We start from the raw sequence: 18,036 nt of genomic DNA on the forward strand, positions 1-18,036 counted from the left end.
TGCATAGTCGGCATCCGTACGTCCTAAACACTTCAGCAAGGGGAGAGAGAAAGATCTTTTGTAGAGATGATCATTCATTATTACATATTGAGAGGCCATCCATCGGAGTCGTTTAGCCTCTGTGGAGTCCATAGGAAGGGTCCCATCGGTCAGATATTAAACGATCGGATCCATCCAACTTGGTTCGATAGTAAGCTACAATACCTCTTCGATTTTATCAATACTCGACTGTTTGAGGCATTCAACAAATATCCGACCCAGTAAGTTGAAAGAAATAGTAGCCTATCATGAAAGTACATCGGCCCAAGCATTTTCGACTCTGGGAATGTGAAAGATCTCAAAATATTTCAAGCTTGCAGTAAAATCTTTTACCTTTTGAAGGTACTTCATCATAATGGGGTCACGGGCTTCAAATTTATCTTTGACCTGTCCAGCGATCAGTTGTGAGTTGGTGAAAATCTTTAAACTATAAATCTCAAGCTCCTTGGCTATCTTCAAGCCAGTCAAAAGTGCTTCATATTCGGCTTGATTATTTGAGGCTTTAAAGTTGAACCGAAAGGCATACTCGGTGACTATCCCTTTGGAATTCATAAGTATGAGGCCAGCTCCGCTACCTTGTGCATTAGATGCTCCATCAATATGCAGCATCCAGATCGATTTTAAGTTGAGTTTGAGAGTGGTAGCCTCTTTTATTGTGTTGTCATTTGTATCTTCTGGTTTATTGTCGAATATAGTACATTCGGCGATAAAATCGGCTAGAACTTGCACCTTCATTGACGGTTGTAGGCGATATTGAATGTTGAACTCACCAAGCTTCACTGTCCACTTCGTCATCTGACTTGAAGTATCAGGTCGATGTAAGATTGCCTTCAGTGGCTGATCTGTTAGAACTACAATCGGATGGACTTGAAAGTACGGACGAAATTATTGTGCCGATATGATTAGGGCATAGATCATTTTCTCTGCCCTTGAGTATCGGACTTCGATATTGTGAAGTACTTTGCTGGTATAGTAGATTGATCGATAGATTCGATTTTCATCCTCCTGGACGAGCACTGAACTAACTACTTCTGCTGAAGTTGTCAAGTAGAGGTATAATGTTTCTCCGACCTTTGGTTTTGTGAGCAAAGGTGGAGAAGCCAAGTATTGTTTCAAATCTTTAAAAAATTATCGACATTCATCCGACTATGAGAAATCTTTCATCTGTTGTAAAGTTTTGAAGAATAGCAAGCATCTCTCGGCCGACCTAAAAATAAATCGACTGAGTGCGGCAATCCTTCCATTGAGTTGCTGTATCTCTTTCTTTGAACTCAGATGCTTCATATTGATAATGACTTTGATTTTTTTAAGATTAGCCTCGATTCTTCGTTGTGAAATAAGAAATCCAAATAATTTTTTGGAGGTTACCCCAAATGCACACTTAGTCGGGTTTAATTTCATCTGATATCGTTGGAGTGTGTCGAAAGCTTCCTCCAGGTCCCGAATATGATCTAAAATTTGGAGGCTCTTCACCAGCATATCGTCCACATATACTTTCTTGTTCTGTCTGATCTGTGTCTTAAATATCTTGTTGACAAGCCATTAATAGGTAGCGTCGGTATTTTTCAGATTGAAAGGCATTACTTTGTAGAAGTATATGTCTTTGTCGGTCACAAAAGTTGTGTGCTCTTCATCTTTTGATACCATGCGGATTTGATTATATCCAACGAAGGCATCCATGAAACTCAAAAATCGATGGTCAGAAGTTGCATCAACCAATTGGTCAATCTTTGGCAACGAAAAGCTGTCTTTCGGACAAGCTACATTCAGATCAGTATAGTCGATGTACATCCTCCACTTCTCATTGGCTTTTCTTACTATTACCACATTGATAAGCCAGTCGGGATACATAGCTTCTCTGATGAAGCCTACTGTGAGGAGTTTGTCGATTTCTTCATCAATGACCTTCTGTCTTTCAGTAGTAAAAGGTTGCTTCTTCTATCTCACCGGCTTAGCATTTGGGTTGATGTTAAGTCGATGAGTTATTATTTCTGAAAGAATCCCGAGCATGTTGGTAGCTGACCAAGCAAAAATGTCGGCATTGGCTCTGAGTAATTTTATTAGTTGTTGCCGCTCTGAGTCGGGTAATTGTGATGCAATTCGGACCATTTTCTCGAGATCTTCTTCTTTTAATGGGATGGAAATCAGTTATTCAGCCGGTTCACCCCTCTCCTGACTTTCTCTTTGATCCAATTTGTCAACAGATAAAGAGTTATCAGGTTTATTATTTTGGATGGAGACAAGAAAGCAACGTCGGACGAGTTGTTGATCTCTACGCATCTCTCTGACTCCATGTCTTGTTGGAAATCGAACTAATAAATGATATGTCAAAACCACTGCTCTCAGAGCGTTAAGTCCAAGTCGTCCGAATATGGCATTATAAGCTGAAGGTACTCGAACCACCGTGAATGTTATGAAAATAGTGCTCTATTGTGGTTCGGTCCCAACAGTTAAGGAAAAAAAAATTTTTCCTCCACTGTGACAGCATCTCCTGTGAAGCCGACCAATGATGTCGAGACTCTTCTGAGTCAGTCAATCGGTAGTCGCATTCGAGAGAAAATTGAATAAAACAAAACGTCGATTGAATTTTTATTATCTACAAGGATTCTTTTTACAACATAGTTTGTTATTATTGTCAAAACAACAACAGCATCATCATGGAGAGTTTGAATTCTCCGAACATCTTCTTTCGAAAAAGTTATTACATTGTTGAGTCATCATCGCTTTGCCGACTCATCTTTGAAAGTTGCTCCCCCATCCAGTCGTCTGGAGATCATGATGATCACCCCTGCAATCAGTTGATTATTTATAATTTTTTCAGTTTGCAGTTGAGATCGTCGATTAGCAGGAGGTTGAGTCGGCAGATCTCTCCAGTAATTTTTGAGGTAGCCTCATTGAATCAGGACTTCTATCTCATCCCTGAGCTGGATGCATTGCTCGGTATCATGACCATGATCATGATGAAACCGACAATACTTCTTCCGATCCTAGTTCCTCGGTAACGCCTTCATCGATGGGGGGTGTCGTAGATATTCCGCTCTTTCGATCTCCATAAGGATCTACGCACGAGGAGTGAAAAGAGGAGTATAGGAGTCATACCTGCCGTAACTCAGCCTTGGACTCTGTCGTCGGGGCGAAGCTCGCTTATTGGATGGTAGCCGACTTGATTCGACCGGAGCTCTTTCCTTCTTCTGTTTTTTCTTCTTCTGACTTTTATCTTCTGTCTGACATCGATCAGAAGCTCCTTCGTCTGCATGCATATATTTGTATGCACGCTCTAGAAGCTCGGCATAAGTCTGAGGGAGAGTTTTATCCAAAGAATATATGAATCGAGATCTTCTCAGACCTCTTTTCATGATCGAGATAGCCATATTTTCATTGAGATCTTTGACCTCAAGCGTGGCCACATTAAAACAAACTACGAAATCTCAAAGTGATTCAGTCTCTCCTTGCTTGATTGAGAAAAGACTATCAGAAGTTCGTGGTGGCCTTCGACTGGTGCTGAAGTGAGCCACGAAAGAATGTTCTAGCTGTCCAAAAGAATATATGCTTTCCGACTGAAGTCCGGAGTATCAGGCTTGAGGAGCTTTTCAAAGAGTTGTCAGGAAGCCGATGCACAAGAGGGCGTCAGTCCCCTCTGAATCGTCATGAGAGCCTTGTAGCTCTCAAGGTGGTCGATCGGATTGGTGGATCCATCGTATGGCTCCATCAAAGGCATGTTGAATCGAGATGGAATCAGTTGGTCCAAGACGTGCCGAGAAAGTGGTTGGACGGTGTGGAAGTCATAGTCGTTGGAGGACTTCCGATCTTTCACTTGAAGTTAAGCGAGTTGACGATTGATCTCTTGAAATTTATGTTCATAATCATCGAATCGCTATTGGAAAACTCCAGGGGTAGAACCACCTGAGGAGTTAAAGGGGAAAGCAGATGGTGTTCGCGGTCATTTCTTTTTCTTGCTCGATCCAACTGAGAAGGAGAGGGACACCGTGAATGATGGATAACACATCGAGAGCACCGTGAAGAAAAGCTCCAGTCTAAAGAACAAGCTCCAGTCTAAAGAACAAGCTCCAGTCTAAAGAAACTTTGAAGAAAAGCATGGAGGATTAGTTCTGGTTGCCTCTGCTCCATCCTAGTATGTTTCTCACCTCTTCTTCAAAAGTTCCTTCACTCAGGTAAGTTAGGCATCCATTGCTTCATGCCTTGATCTTAGAGGCCGGCTTCTCAACTTATCTACCTTTTGGCCCTTTTGAAGATGCGAGAAGGTGCAGGCAATCCTCATGGAAGGCTGGGATCCACTATTCATTAACTCTCATGTGGCATATCTGGTACGAAAGAAATGCAAAGATATTTTGAAAAGAAAAGCCTCCACTTTTTTTTTAATAGTTTTTTTGAGTGTAAGGGGAGGCTCAACAGAGCCACCCTTCTTTATTGGAGAAAGAACAGGTTCATGCTGCAAAGTTTTCAGAAAAGCGAGGAAAAAACAAGTGGAAAAGCATGTGATACATCAGTAGATGGAGAAACCAAAAGTGATACAAGGAGATGAAGTTGTAGAGAGTCGTGAACGTCTATATAATGAACCTAAGAATTTCCAAGAGAATCCCCAGAATCCTCTAATACCAGGATGTAGAGTCAAATAACTGAAGCCGGAATCAATTTCTTCTGATTTTTTCTCGGACCTTACCAAATTCAGCCACTTCAGTAGATTTGCAAAGCACAAACCATTCTTGAAAGGATAGGATTGCTTCGATTGCAATTAAGGAAATGGATTTGTGTTTGTTGAGAAACAGCCTAGCATTTCCTTCCTTCCAATAAGATCTTGCCATGCTCACCAACAGCATGAAAATGACACACCCTATTTTTCTAGGAAAGGTCCTGTTGTGGTCATGAGTCAAAGGATCGAATGGCTTAGATAGTTGGCTTATGCCTTCACCTCCATATACGTAAGGTATTATCCACTTTGACTCATGACCTCCACATACTCATGACAATCTTTAGGCTTCAGTGGGCCTTGATCATTTAGAGCCTCACGATTTTATCCTTTAAAAGGCACCTCATGTTGGGAGAGAATGTTCTAATCCATATAAGTTATATTCCCTCTTGACTCATAACCGATGTGGAACTAAAGAAGCTCTCTCTACACCACAACACAGCCCCCCAGGAGGAAGTATGTGTTGATAAGAGGCATTCCCACAGACGGTGCCAATGTTGTGGTCATGGGTCAAGGGGTCGAATGGCTTAGATGGTTGGCTTTTGCCTTCGCCTCTGCATACGTGAGGTATTGTCCACTTTGACTCATGACCATCTTTAAGTTTCAATGGACCTTTAGACTTCAATGGGCCTTAATCATTTAGAGCCTCACGATTTTATCTTTTAAAAGATGCCTCACATTGGAAGAGAATATTTCAATCTATATAAATTATATTTTCTCTTGACTCATAACTGATGTGGGACTAAAGAAACTCTCTTTATACCACAACAGGTCCGCTTAATCCAATCAGTGCAGAGATGATGAAATGTTAACTGTGAATATAAGACATCAAGTTAAAGGCAAAGATGCTTTTAAATTATATCAAAGATTTGACAAGTAATGAACAGATGGATTGTACCAAAAAAAAAAAAAAGAATAGATGGTTGATTGCTTTTGGTGTTTGTTCATAATTCACACAGGGGTCTGAGGTATGTGCCAAGTTTGTTTCAAGAACCTCTCTCATGTTGAGCTTTTTCCATCAAGCAAGTCAGAGAAAATATTTGATCTTCTATGACATGCAAAGACTCCAGAGCATTAATGCGAATCTGTAAGTTACTCTACTTCTTCTATCATTCACAAGGTCTTGCAATTTTCTCATCATGTGGGTGGCTAAATCTCTGAACAGGAATAGGATCCTCCAATAGGCTATCTTTCCTCCTCATGTAGTGGCACACTTCCTCCCTCCTCTAACCTTTCTCAACCCGCCCTCCTAATTTTTATGTTATTTGCTCCGTAATTATTCTCTATTTTTTAACAAAGAATGGAGAAGTTTCTCACCTCAGAGCATATTTCAGATAGAGAGAGGGGGGGTCTCCATATGCGACATTTAATAGCTGAACACACCTATGGCCTATAGAAAAAAAAAGTTTTTAATGCCCGATCTATTAGGGAACTGGACTTAAATTTTTAAGCCCTGATGACTAACTTTGTAACTTTTGGTCTATTTTTAATAAGAGTTTAATTTTTAGCCCTCATGAGATGAAAGTGCTCCTAATTCAATGTAGTATTTTCTTTCGAAAAAAGGATTTTCCATCTTTCTATTCTCCTCTCTCCGAAGAGTAGCTCTGATGGCCAAGTTCAGTGCTATTCTACTTATCGCTATCGGCGGCAGTGACTGCGGCTGCAGTATTGTTCTCAGGCCTTCTCTTCGACGGCAACAATGATAGAGGTGGCAGACGTGGATGGAGGCGAGGTCAGCTGGTAATTTTCTCTCTTATCTCTTCTCTCTTTTTCCTTTTTCTTTTTCTTTCTCTCCTTACATTCATCAGATCTATTAGATTATTTTCTATAGTTTTTTCCTTTTTAGATCAGTTATAATGCATTTGAAATGCACATGGCCACTAAAGATTTTGGATAAAGGGCTATGTAATTGAATTCTGAATATTGAATATTCAAAATTGATTATCTACTAGTTTTAGAAAGATGGTTATTGCAAGAGAGGCATTGGCTTGCAAACCAATACAGCCTAAGGATTTTCAGGATTGAAAAATAATTTTAGTAGTCACAACCCTAGGATTAGGAAGAGTCTGCCGAGATTAAGAGTGAGGAAACCATTTAATAGAAAAATCTTATTAGGAGAATTGTGAGAGTTGGAAACTATTTCTATTTTTACATAGTGTTGGGATTTCTTTGATAAACACTTATCAGAGAGCCCTTTTGCTATTACAATTTTTAGTTTATAAAGGATTTTATATAGATTTTAAAGTGGAAAGGCCTTTATAGCAATGGAATATATTTTTCAAAAATAAAAATCATATTTTTCTCCATATATATTTTTTGAAAACTTACTTGATTCGTATGCTGAATATTCTCCCTTTGATTGTGGGTTCCACCTATGTTGCTGAATTTCTACATAAAATACAAAAAAAAATAGATTTATAAATGCATTATTTTAGTCTAGATGTATGACAATGTTATACAAATCTTTTTTGTCTTAATTAAAGTATTATCACTATAGATTGATGCATTTTAATTAGAAGAAAGGCTCAAAAGTTTAGGGAGGAGGCTTCTGGAAAATGTGGATGTTAGTTGTAACAAATTAACTATATATCATGTTAATTTAACTATGTGTAATGATAAATTAACTGTATATCATATTAATTTAACTATATATAGTGATAAATTAACTGTGTGCAGTGGCATTCCTTTGCTACCATTTTTTTATTCAAAATTCAATAAGGAAAAACATAAAATTTAAAATAAGAACAAAGCATATAAGTTCAAGTGAAAAGCAAATAAATAACTAAAAAATATAAATATTTTTAGATTTTACAAGTTCATGATAAATTGCACTTTCATAATACTCAACTATTTTATTTCTCACAAAATAAATCAAATCCTAAATAGTTACTTAATCGTCTCATTACAAGTCTTTCTATTATCTCCTTCTTTCCTGCATCCCCCACATTTCATATTTCTCATTGAATCTATTTGTGAAGTTCTACTCTTATTCTTAGGCCTGCTAAGATGAGTCTTCGTGATTCACGATAAAATATGGATCTCATTTGAGGTACTCTGGGTCACCTCAATATCAGAAATTGGATTGATAGATTCTACATATACTGTTCTATGCATTTTAGTCTGAAAATTATTATCAGTGAAGTGATATAATGATCTACTAGCCTTCACAACGCATGCAAATGCATGCTTACATAGCATCTAGAGGATTTGCCATTCACCACAAGAACAAGTGTATTCCTATAGATCAATGTTATATAAGTACTTTGTATCATTTATGTCATAAATCATAATACTTGATATAAAGATGGATAACATCCGACCCTCTTATGCATTTCTTTGCGATACTTTTTCAAGATCGGGGCAAAGATGGATTTGGATGATGTAACCTCGAGTCTATCTATCATGCATCAATTACATAATTTAGAGTCTTATATGATCAACCATTTATAGGAAGATGTCGAGCGTCCAGGATCCAACTATTAAAATATTTAGCCATATTAGATGTTATGATACCCCTATGCAAATATGGAAAGATTGAATTTGTCCAATGCTCCGATTTCACATGCGTAATAAAGTAACTTGCTCTTAAGACTTCTCCTATAAGTTTGCTCATTAATTTTTGAAAAATGTTCGGCCTTAGAGTATATGCAGAGGTATTTAATAAATCAACCAATCTCTTCTTTTCAGCTGGATCACATATATAGCACTTGTATGCTAATATACCCATGTATTTTAAAAATCCAATCTAAAAACTTAGAAAAGGATGCTACATATGTAATTTTTAAAATTATCTTTGACATGTCGGATGCAGTAGAAGTGGTAGCTACCTATAAAGTACTTCTACACTACTTTCATAAGTCTTTGATATCTATCTGTTATCGTAAATAGTTATCTATAATAGTCGACATAAGACTCTAAGGCTCCTTTCAAAATCTGACAAAATCAGTCCCAATTGTCATTATTCTTTGTATCAACAATAGCATATGCTATGAGGAATATATCATCATTCGCATCTTTGCTTGTAGCACCAAATAAAACTCCTCCATCCTTATACTTAATAACTATTGTATCCATAAATGTTAGAGGTCTATAATCGTTTATGGAACCATTGATTGAGGTTTTAAATAAAATGAATAGACATCTGAATCGATCTTTGAGGGTTTCATACTTCGCTATGCTGCGGGCCTGGGGTTGGTCTCAACAATGACATCACAATACCATCATATGCATTCATAAGATACTGACTTCTGACCATAGAGCTCTTTGATAGCAACCTTTTTTCTACGCCAAGCTTGATGATATGGCAATTCCACACTAAATTCATGATGAATATTTTTTACACTGTCACTTGGCCAATACAAAGGTATATCTTAAATTTTCTCCTTCACAATATTTGAAATCCAAACTTCAAAGCTATAGGGTGAGATCAAACTTGCAATCCTACTCTACATGTATATTCCATGTTTATTGTTTCAATTATAAATCTATCTTATTTCTGAAGGTAAGAAGCATGAATGCATTATCCACATTCTTTATATGCACACTCGATGGTCACACACTGATGATCATTCTTCATAAACATAAAAATTTTATAATTTATAATGCAGAAACTACGAATTATATCATGAAAGATTTTAACATCCTTGAATTCTTAACCTATACTCTCTATAAAGCTTTTTCAAGCTTCTAAGCATCCAAAGTATTTTTTGGACTTAATTCATCTTCCATGGTAACTCTTATTTCTTTGACTACTCGAACGAAATTACTCGAGCTAGCAAATGAAAAAAAATAAGATGAAGTACTCTTTTGATAATTTTTGAAATAATGTATATGTTCAATATTTTAGGATGGGCCACTATCACTGTAATATAAAAAGATCATTCTTTCAACATCTTACCTCATGTTGATTATCACATTAGGTGATTCAATCTAATTAGAAAAAAATAAAATACTAAAAAATTATAAATAAATTTTGTATTACCTTATATTGATTATCACATTAAGTGCTTTAATCATCAATACAGAATGATATACAATCATGTCAATTATTGTAACTTTTAATTTTAGATATATTTCGTATATATTCCTAACATCCTTATTCACTGTGAGTGTAATGAGCATTCTCAAATTGTTAGAAATATAAATTTTTTTATTAATCATTGTAGAGGATAAATGCTTCTATCTCTAGACTATTTCATTGAAAATATAATTGAGAGTTATATATTATGAATTGAAATGATATAGACTTTGCTACCATAAGAGTGCACAGCTATAAACATGGAATTTTCAATGTCTTTATAATCTATGACTGTTAGAAATCCAGATGAGATCTTTTAACAAGCTAGATTTCTTTCCAAGGATCATTAATAAAATTTTGTTGCAAAAAGCTCATTTAGAAATAGAAAAGATGTTTAGGATTTGGACAAAGTCAATGAAATACAAAAAAAAAAAGATTTTTGCCATGAAGGAGAGACTTAGGATGACCTATAAAGAAATTAATTCATACCTGAATATTAATATCATGATAATATTATCTAATCCAATGAAACTTGAGAAGGCTAAGAAGGACACCTGAATGGGATAACTTCAGCTATTTGAGAAGGCCTAGAAGAACACCTAAATAAGGCAACTTTGATAATCATGATTTTCAATTTTAGGCAATGAGATTTCATGATGTAATAGGACATACGTCTAAAAAATCTGAAAACCATGGAATAAAATGTCCAAAAAATCTGGAACCATAGAATAGGGAACATTTTCAAAAGAGGAGTTCCGATCAAAGGATAAGTTAGGTATTTTTTAAAGTGAAATAGCACCAAAAGGATGTTGTATTATGGTAAGCTTAAAAGGAAGGATCGAGAGTTATAATTCTAGTCAATAAGATTCTTTGTTAGAGTGATGTCAAAAAGAGGATCAAAAATTAAATTTTCAAAAAAAAATCCTTTTTTCTTAACCTATGAGAGAGTGCATGTCCTTGAACCCTTAGATTCAAAGCAATCTGAAGGTAATTCGCTATTTTGGCGAATGAAACATCCAACTCTTGCATGGTATATCATAATATGGACCTGATGTTATGTTTTTCGACTATTTCTAAAATACAACTCATTTGATAGTTAGACTTGGCCACAATCTTATTATCTAGTGGACGATCCTAAGAAATTATCTATGGCAAACAGCTCCAATCTTATATTTTTTTTCTAAAATTACTCAGTCATAATGCTCTACCCAAAGCCTATAATTTTCAAATTAAATACATCTATTTTTTTAAGTCAGATTTTATTCATACTCATTAAAAAGAAAATATCCCTATGAAGCAAATAATAAATATATGAAAAAAAAACTAGAACTGATGTTAGAAAAAAAAGCTCATAAAATAAATCATCACATAAATTGTCATCTAATCAAGAGGACTATCAGTTTTCTCAAAAATGTGAGTCATCTCATAAGAAAGAAGTGCTGGAGCCATTCTTCAAAAATTATTTACTAATAGATGGGAAGCCTCAAAATTTAGTGGTTTGATAACCATCTAGAACAATGTTAGGAAGCCATAAGATGTTTTATTACATACAACAAATATTTTTATATAGCCCATAATTTGGCCATATAAACTAATCTATATTATTTAGCTTTAGGATCTGTCAGCATACTTTGGCTTGTCGGATACACATTATCAAAATTTACAGTATTATCTCATGTTGATTATCACATTAAATGATTTAGTCACCGGTACAGAATGACATACAACTATGTTAATTATTATAGCTTTTAACTTTAGATATATTACGTACATATTCCTAACATCCTTATCTGTTGTGAGTGTACGAGCATTGTAGAATTGTTGAGAATATAAAATTTTTTATCAATTATTATAGGGGATAAAAACTTCCATCTTTAGACTATTTTATTGAAAATATAATTGAGATTGTGTGTTGTAAAATTAAAATGATATAGGCTTCGCTACTATAAGAGTGCACAGCTATAAAAATGAGATTTTCAATGTCCTTATAATCCATGACTGTTAAAACATAGATGAGGTCGTTTAAAAAACTAGATTTCTTTCCAAGGATCATCAATAAAAATTTGTTGCAAGAAGCTCATCCAGAAATAGAAAAGATATTTAGGACTTAGATAAGTCAATGAAATAGAAAAAAAGATTTTTGCCATGAAGGAGAGACTTTGGATGACCTATCAAGAAATTAATTCATACCTGAATCTTAGTATCATGATAATATCATCTGATCAAATGAAATTCAGAAAGGCTAAGAAAGACACCTGAATGGGCTAACTTCAGCTACTTGAGAAGGCCTAGAAAAACACCTAAACAAGGCAACTTCAATAACTATGATTTTCAATTTTAGGTAATGAAATTCTATGATGCAATAGGACGTACGTCTAAAAAATTTGAAAATCATGGAATAGGACTATCAAAAAATCTGGAACCACAGAATATGGAAAGTTTTCAAAAGAAGAGTTCCAGTCAAAGGGTAAGTTAGGCACTTTTTAAGGTGAAATAGTGCCAAAAGGACGTTGTATTATGATAAACTTAAAAGGAAGGATCGAGAGTTATAGTTTTAGTCAACAGGGATCCTTTGACAGAGTGATGTCAAAAAGAGGATGGAGAATGAAATTTTCGAAAAAAAATTCTTTTTTCTTAACCTATGAGAGAGTGCATGTCCTTGGATTGGATCCTTGGATTCAAAGCGATCTAAAGGTAATTCACTATTTTGGTGAACGAAACATCTAACTCTTGCATGGTATATCATAATATGGATCTGATGTTATGCTTTCCAATCATTCTTAAAATATAACTCATTTGATAGTTACACTTGGCCACAATCTCATTATCTAGCGGACAATTCTAAGAAATCATGTACGGCAAAAAGCTCCAATCTCATTTTTTTTTTAATTACTCAGTCACGATGCTCTACCCAAAGTCTATAATTTTCAAATTAAATGCATCTGCTTTTTTTTTAGGTCAAATTTTATTCGTACTCGTTCAAAAAAAATACATCCCTATGAAGCAAAAAATAAAAATATGAAAAAAAAATCAAAACTGATGTTAGAAAATAAAGCTCATAAAATAAGTTGCTACATAAATCACCATCCAATCAAGAGGACTATTAGCTTTCCTAAAGAGGTTAGTCAATTTCTTCTGATTTTTTCTCAGACCTTACCAAATTCAGCCACTTCAGTAGAGTTGCAAAGCACAAACCATTCTTAAAAGGACAGGATTGCTTCGATTGCAATTAAGAAAATGGATTTGTGTTTGTTGAGAAACAGTCTAGCATTTCTTTCTTTCCAATAGGACCTTGCCATGCTCACCAACAGTATGAGAATGACACACCCTATTTTTCTAAGAAAGGTCCCTTTAATCCAATCAGTGCAGAGATGATGAAATGTTGACTGTGAATGTAAGACATCAAGTTGAAGGCAAAGATGCTTCCAATTATATCAAAGATTTGACAAGTAATGAACGGATGGATTGTACCAAAAAAAAAAAAAGAACAGATGGTTGATTGCTTTCGGTGTTTGTTCACAATTCACACAGGGGTCTGAGGTATGTGCCAAGTTTGTTTCCAGGAACCTCTCTCATGTTGAGCTTTTTCCATCAAGCAAGTCAGAAAAAATATTTGATCTTCTATGATATGCAAAGACTTCAGAGCATTAGTGCGAATCTGCAAGTTACTCTACTTCTCGTCTCGCAATTTTTTCACCATATGGGTGGCTAAATCTCTGAATAGGAATAGGATCATCTCCAATAGGCTATCTTCCCTCCTCATGTAGTGGCACACTTCCTCCCTCTAACCTTTCTCAGCCCGCCCTCCTAATATATATGTTATTTGCTCCATAATTATTCTCTATTTTTTAACAAAGAATGGGGAAGTTTCTCACCTCAGAGCATATTTTAGATAGAGAGAGGGGGGTCTCCATATGCGACATTTAATAGTTGAACACACCTACGGCCTGTAGAAAAAAAAAAAATTTTAATGCTCGGCCTATTAGTGGACGGGACTTAAATTTTTAAGCCCCGATGACTAACTTTGTAATTTTTGGTCCATTTTTAATAGGAGTTTAATTTTTAGCCCTCATGAGATGAAAGTATCCCTAATTCAATGTGGTATTTTCTTTCGAAATTTTTTTTTTCATCTTCCTAGTTCTCCTCTCTCCGAAGAGTAGCTCCAACGACCAAGTTCAGCGCTATTCTACTTATCGCTACCAGCGGTGGTGACTGCGGCTACAGTGTTGTTCTCTGGCCTTCTCTTCGACGGCAATAATGATAGAGGTGGTAGACGTGGATGGAGGCGAGATCAGCCGGTAATTTTCTCTCTCCTCTCTTCTCTCTTTTTCTCTTTTCTTTTCCTTTCTCTCCTTACATTCATCAGATCTATTAGATTATTTTCTATAGTTCCTTCCTTTTTAGATCAGTTATAATGCATTTGAAATGCACATGGCTACTAAAGATTTTGGATAAAGGGCTATGTAACTAAAGATTTTGGATAAAGGGCTATGTAACTGAATTCTAAATATTGAATATTCAAAATTGATTATCTACTAGTTTTAGGAAGATGGTTATTGCAAGAGAGACGTTGGCTTGCAAACCAATACAGCTCAAGGATTTCAGGATTGAAAAATAATTTTAGTGGTCACAACCCTAGGATTAGGAAGAGTCTGCCGAGATTAAGAGTGAGGAAACCATTTAATAGAAAAATCTTATTAGGAGAATTGTGAGAGTTGAAAATTATTTCTACTTTTACATAGTGTTGGGATTTCTTTGATAAACACTTATCAGAGAGCCCTTTTGCTATTACAATTTTTAGTTTATAAAGGATTTCTTATAGATTTTAAAGTGGAAAGGCCTCTATAGCAATGGAATATATTTTTCAAAAACAAAAATCATATTTTTCTCCATATATATTTTTTGAAAACTTACTTGATTCGTGTCACGCCCCCGACCCGAGATTGTGAATCGAGGGTCATGGCAACCGCCGCATACTTATAGAATACTTTTTCCATAAAGATGCAAGGCATTTCATCATGATATCTTCACAAACAGTTAAGTAAATTTTTCTTTATTCAATAATCAAATCTTAATTCAAATAACAAATCAAAACTTAGTGTTCAAAAGAAAGTAACTGTCTGACAAAGTCAATACTAAAAATAAAACTAAAGGTCTTGAATCAATTCTGAGAAAAATCCTAAATCAATGAGTTAACTCCATCTCCAATCGCTCTCCCAACCGAAATCCCGCATCATGCTAATTTTCTGGATCTGTAAGAAAAACATAAAACTTATCATGAGCTAAATAGCCCAGTAAGCAGTGTATACCTTTAACTGAATAATCAGGCAAATAATACTATGCATAACAAATCAATATGTAATTTCATGAAATCATATTCATACTGTCAATCATATATAAAAGTCAATTCATCATAATTTCCAATTATACTTTTCTTCTTAAATTCATCAATTTCTTAAATTCTTCTTACCAACCATGACTATGACCACATTATTCCTGTGGCAGGATCATAATACCGCGTATCTGCTTGCGGTGGGCTGCGAATTATCTGACAGCCAAGTCCTTTGGAACCGCTGGTCTAACTGGCGGTTTTGTCGCTGGTCTATCTGGCGACATGTCGCTGGTCTCACTGGCGACATAAATCCTCAGGACAGTCAATTGCCAACGTATATGCCCCCATTGGCGGGGTCCTCAACACAGTCAGGTTGTCAATTTTATATTATCTTCCTATTCATATATTATTTTCAAGAATAATAAAATTAATTGATATTCGAGTCAAATCAATTATAACATTCTTTGAGATCATATATCATCATAATAATTGCTCAACAAATAACTTCAATCATAAATAATTTTTCTACAATTAACTTTCATCATAAATAATTTTCAGCAATTATTTCAATAAATAATTTCAATCGCAAGCATGCATAAATTTATTTAATTCATAATATACCAGATAAATTCAGTAAAAGTAAACACTACTTACCTCAAAAAAAAATCCAAACTAGAAATTCTAAGGGTCTCGAAAATCTTTCTCTGAACCTGATATGTCAAATATCATATTTTAAATCAAAATTTCATCGAATTAAAAATAACTAAATTATTAAAAATCTAATATCTCCATGAGGATCAATTCGTCGACAGCATCCAGGTTTTCGAATTAATCCATGGACATCCTAATTTAATTTTTTTTTTATTTTTATTACTATTTTTTTTATTTTTTTAATAAATTAATTGCATAAATTCTATTAATCTAGAGAGAGAGAGCAAAGAGAGTTTCTCTCTCAGCCCCCCCCCTTTTTTTTTCTTTTCTTCTTTTTCTTTTTTTTTTCTTTTTTTTCTTTTTCTTCTTTTCCTTTTCTTCTTTTTCTTCTTCTTCTTCCCGCACCGGAACAGAGGACTCTTGGTCCTCAGGCCTTAATCGGCCGTTCGGGCCGTGGCTGCCATGGCGGAGGCCGACGGGGCCATCTCCCCCGGTCACGAAGAAAATATGGCCGACGGTCAATTTTGATCGCCGGCGTCGGAAATTCACAGAAAATAAGCCCCAAAAACAGAGTCTTTTCCCGACCAAAAAATCGACGACGTTCATCACCGGCCACCGTGCACAAACGCACGGGGGAAAGAGGAAGGAAGAGGGGAAAAAGAGAAGAACTTACCTCGGCCTCTTGGGACCTCGTCGGAGAGAAAACACGGCGAGAAACCCAACTGTGCCCGCTGCTCTTCTTCAAGAAAATCGGAGAAAAAGAGAGAGGGAGGAGGCCGATCTTCGGTCTCAAGGGGGAGGGGTCTACTTATAGAGGACCCTAGGACTCCGAGGGGTCTTAGGAGTCTCGATTTTCTTGGGTTTCGCCGGAGAAGGAGACTCCCATCGGGAGTCTTCTTCCCGATTTTGAATTCCTCTATTTTTTTTTTTTCATTTTGGGCTTTTGTGGGCTTTGGGCTTGGTTTGGGCTATAACATTCTTCACCCCTAAAAAGAAATTTCGTCCTCGAAATTTTCATACCTGTAGTCTCGAAGAGCTGGGGATATTTTTGCTTCATTTCTTCCTCTAGCTCCCAAGTAGCTTCTCTTTCTGAATGTCGACTCCACTGTACCTTGACATAAGAAATATTGCGACATCTCAGCACCTGTTCTTTACGGTCTATGATCCGTATCGGATATTCTTCATATGTTAGATCCTTCCTGGCTTGTACTGGTTCAAGTTCCACAATATGACTTGGATCTGATAAATATTTCTTTAACATAAAAACATGAAAAACATTATGTACTCCTGCAAGTGAAGGGGGTAAGGCAAGTCGATAAGCCACCTCACCAATTCTATCCAAAATCTCAAACGGACCCACATATCTAGGATTCAATTTGCCACGAATGCCAAATCTTGAAATTTCTTTTGAAGGAGATACTTTGAGAAACACATGGTCACCGACTTGAAATTTTAATTTCCGTCTCCTGTTATCTGCATAGCTTTTCTGTCTGCTTTGTGCTGCCCGAAGTCGATCTTTAATTAATTGAATCTTCTCAACTGCTTGTTGAACAAGTTCGGGATCCAATATTCTTCGCTCACCAACATCATCCCAGTGAATCGGTGATCGACATCTTCTACCATATAAAGCTTCGTAAGGTGCCATACCAATGCTAGCCTGATAACTGTTATTGTAAGCGAACTCAATCAAAGGTAGATGCTCATCCCATGAACTTTTCATATCTAAAATACAGGTTTTCAACATATCTTCTAAGATCTGAATAGTTCTCTCTGACTGACCATCAGTCTGTGGATGAAAAGCTGTACTGAAGTTTAATTTTGTTCCTAATACCTTGTGTAAGCTCTTCCAAAACTGTGATACAAATCTGGTGTCTCGATCCGATACGATGGTCACTGAAATTCCATGTAGTCTTACAATTTCTTTCATATATAACTTTGCTAGTCTTTCCAAGGTAAATCCAACTCTAATTGGAAGAAAATGTGCAGACTTTATCAATCGATCCACAATCACCCGGGCTACATCATTTTTACTGGGAGTCTTCGATAGTCCAGTTACAAAATTCATAGTGATATGTTCCCACTTTCAGACTGGAATATCAAGAGGTTGAAGTAGTCCCGCAGGTCTCTGATGTTCAGCTTTAACTTGTTGACACACCAAACATTGAGCCACGAATTGAGCGATCTCTCTCTTCATATTATTCCATCAGTACATTTCTTTTAAGTCTCTATACATCTTGGTACCTCCCGGATGGACTGTATAACCGGTCTGGTGTGCTTCCTGAAGTATTT

The 18,036-nt window shown here is 35.9% G+C and overlaps 1 protein-coding gene and 1 pseudogene across 1 annotated transcript; both read right to left on the reverse strand.

Moving 5' to 3' along the window:
* Positions 1-285: 285 nt before the first annotated feature.
* Positions 286-834, reverse strand: LOC140853088 (uncharacterized). Its single transcript, XM_073247192.1, has one exon. It carries the CDS (start codon positions 832-834, stop codon positions 286-288), a length of 549 nt encoding a protein of 182 aa, XP_073103293.1.
* A 6,799-nt stretch (positions 835-7,633) lies between these two features.
* Positions 7,634-8,632, reverse strand: LOC140853089 (uncharacterized; annotated as a pseudogene).
* Between the last annotated feature and the right edge of the window lie 9,404 nt (positions 8,633-18,036).

Source organism: Elaeis guineensis, chromosome 13, assembly GCF_000442705.2.
Source record: "Elaeis guineensis isolate ETL-2024a chromosome 13, EG11, whole genome shotgun sequence".
NCBI classification, from domain to species: domain Eukaryota; kingdom Viridiplantae; phylum Streptophyta; class Magnoliopsida; order Arecales; family Arecaceae; genus Elaeis; species Elaeis guineensis.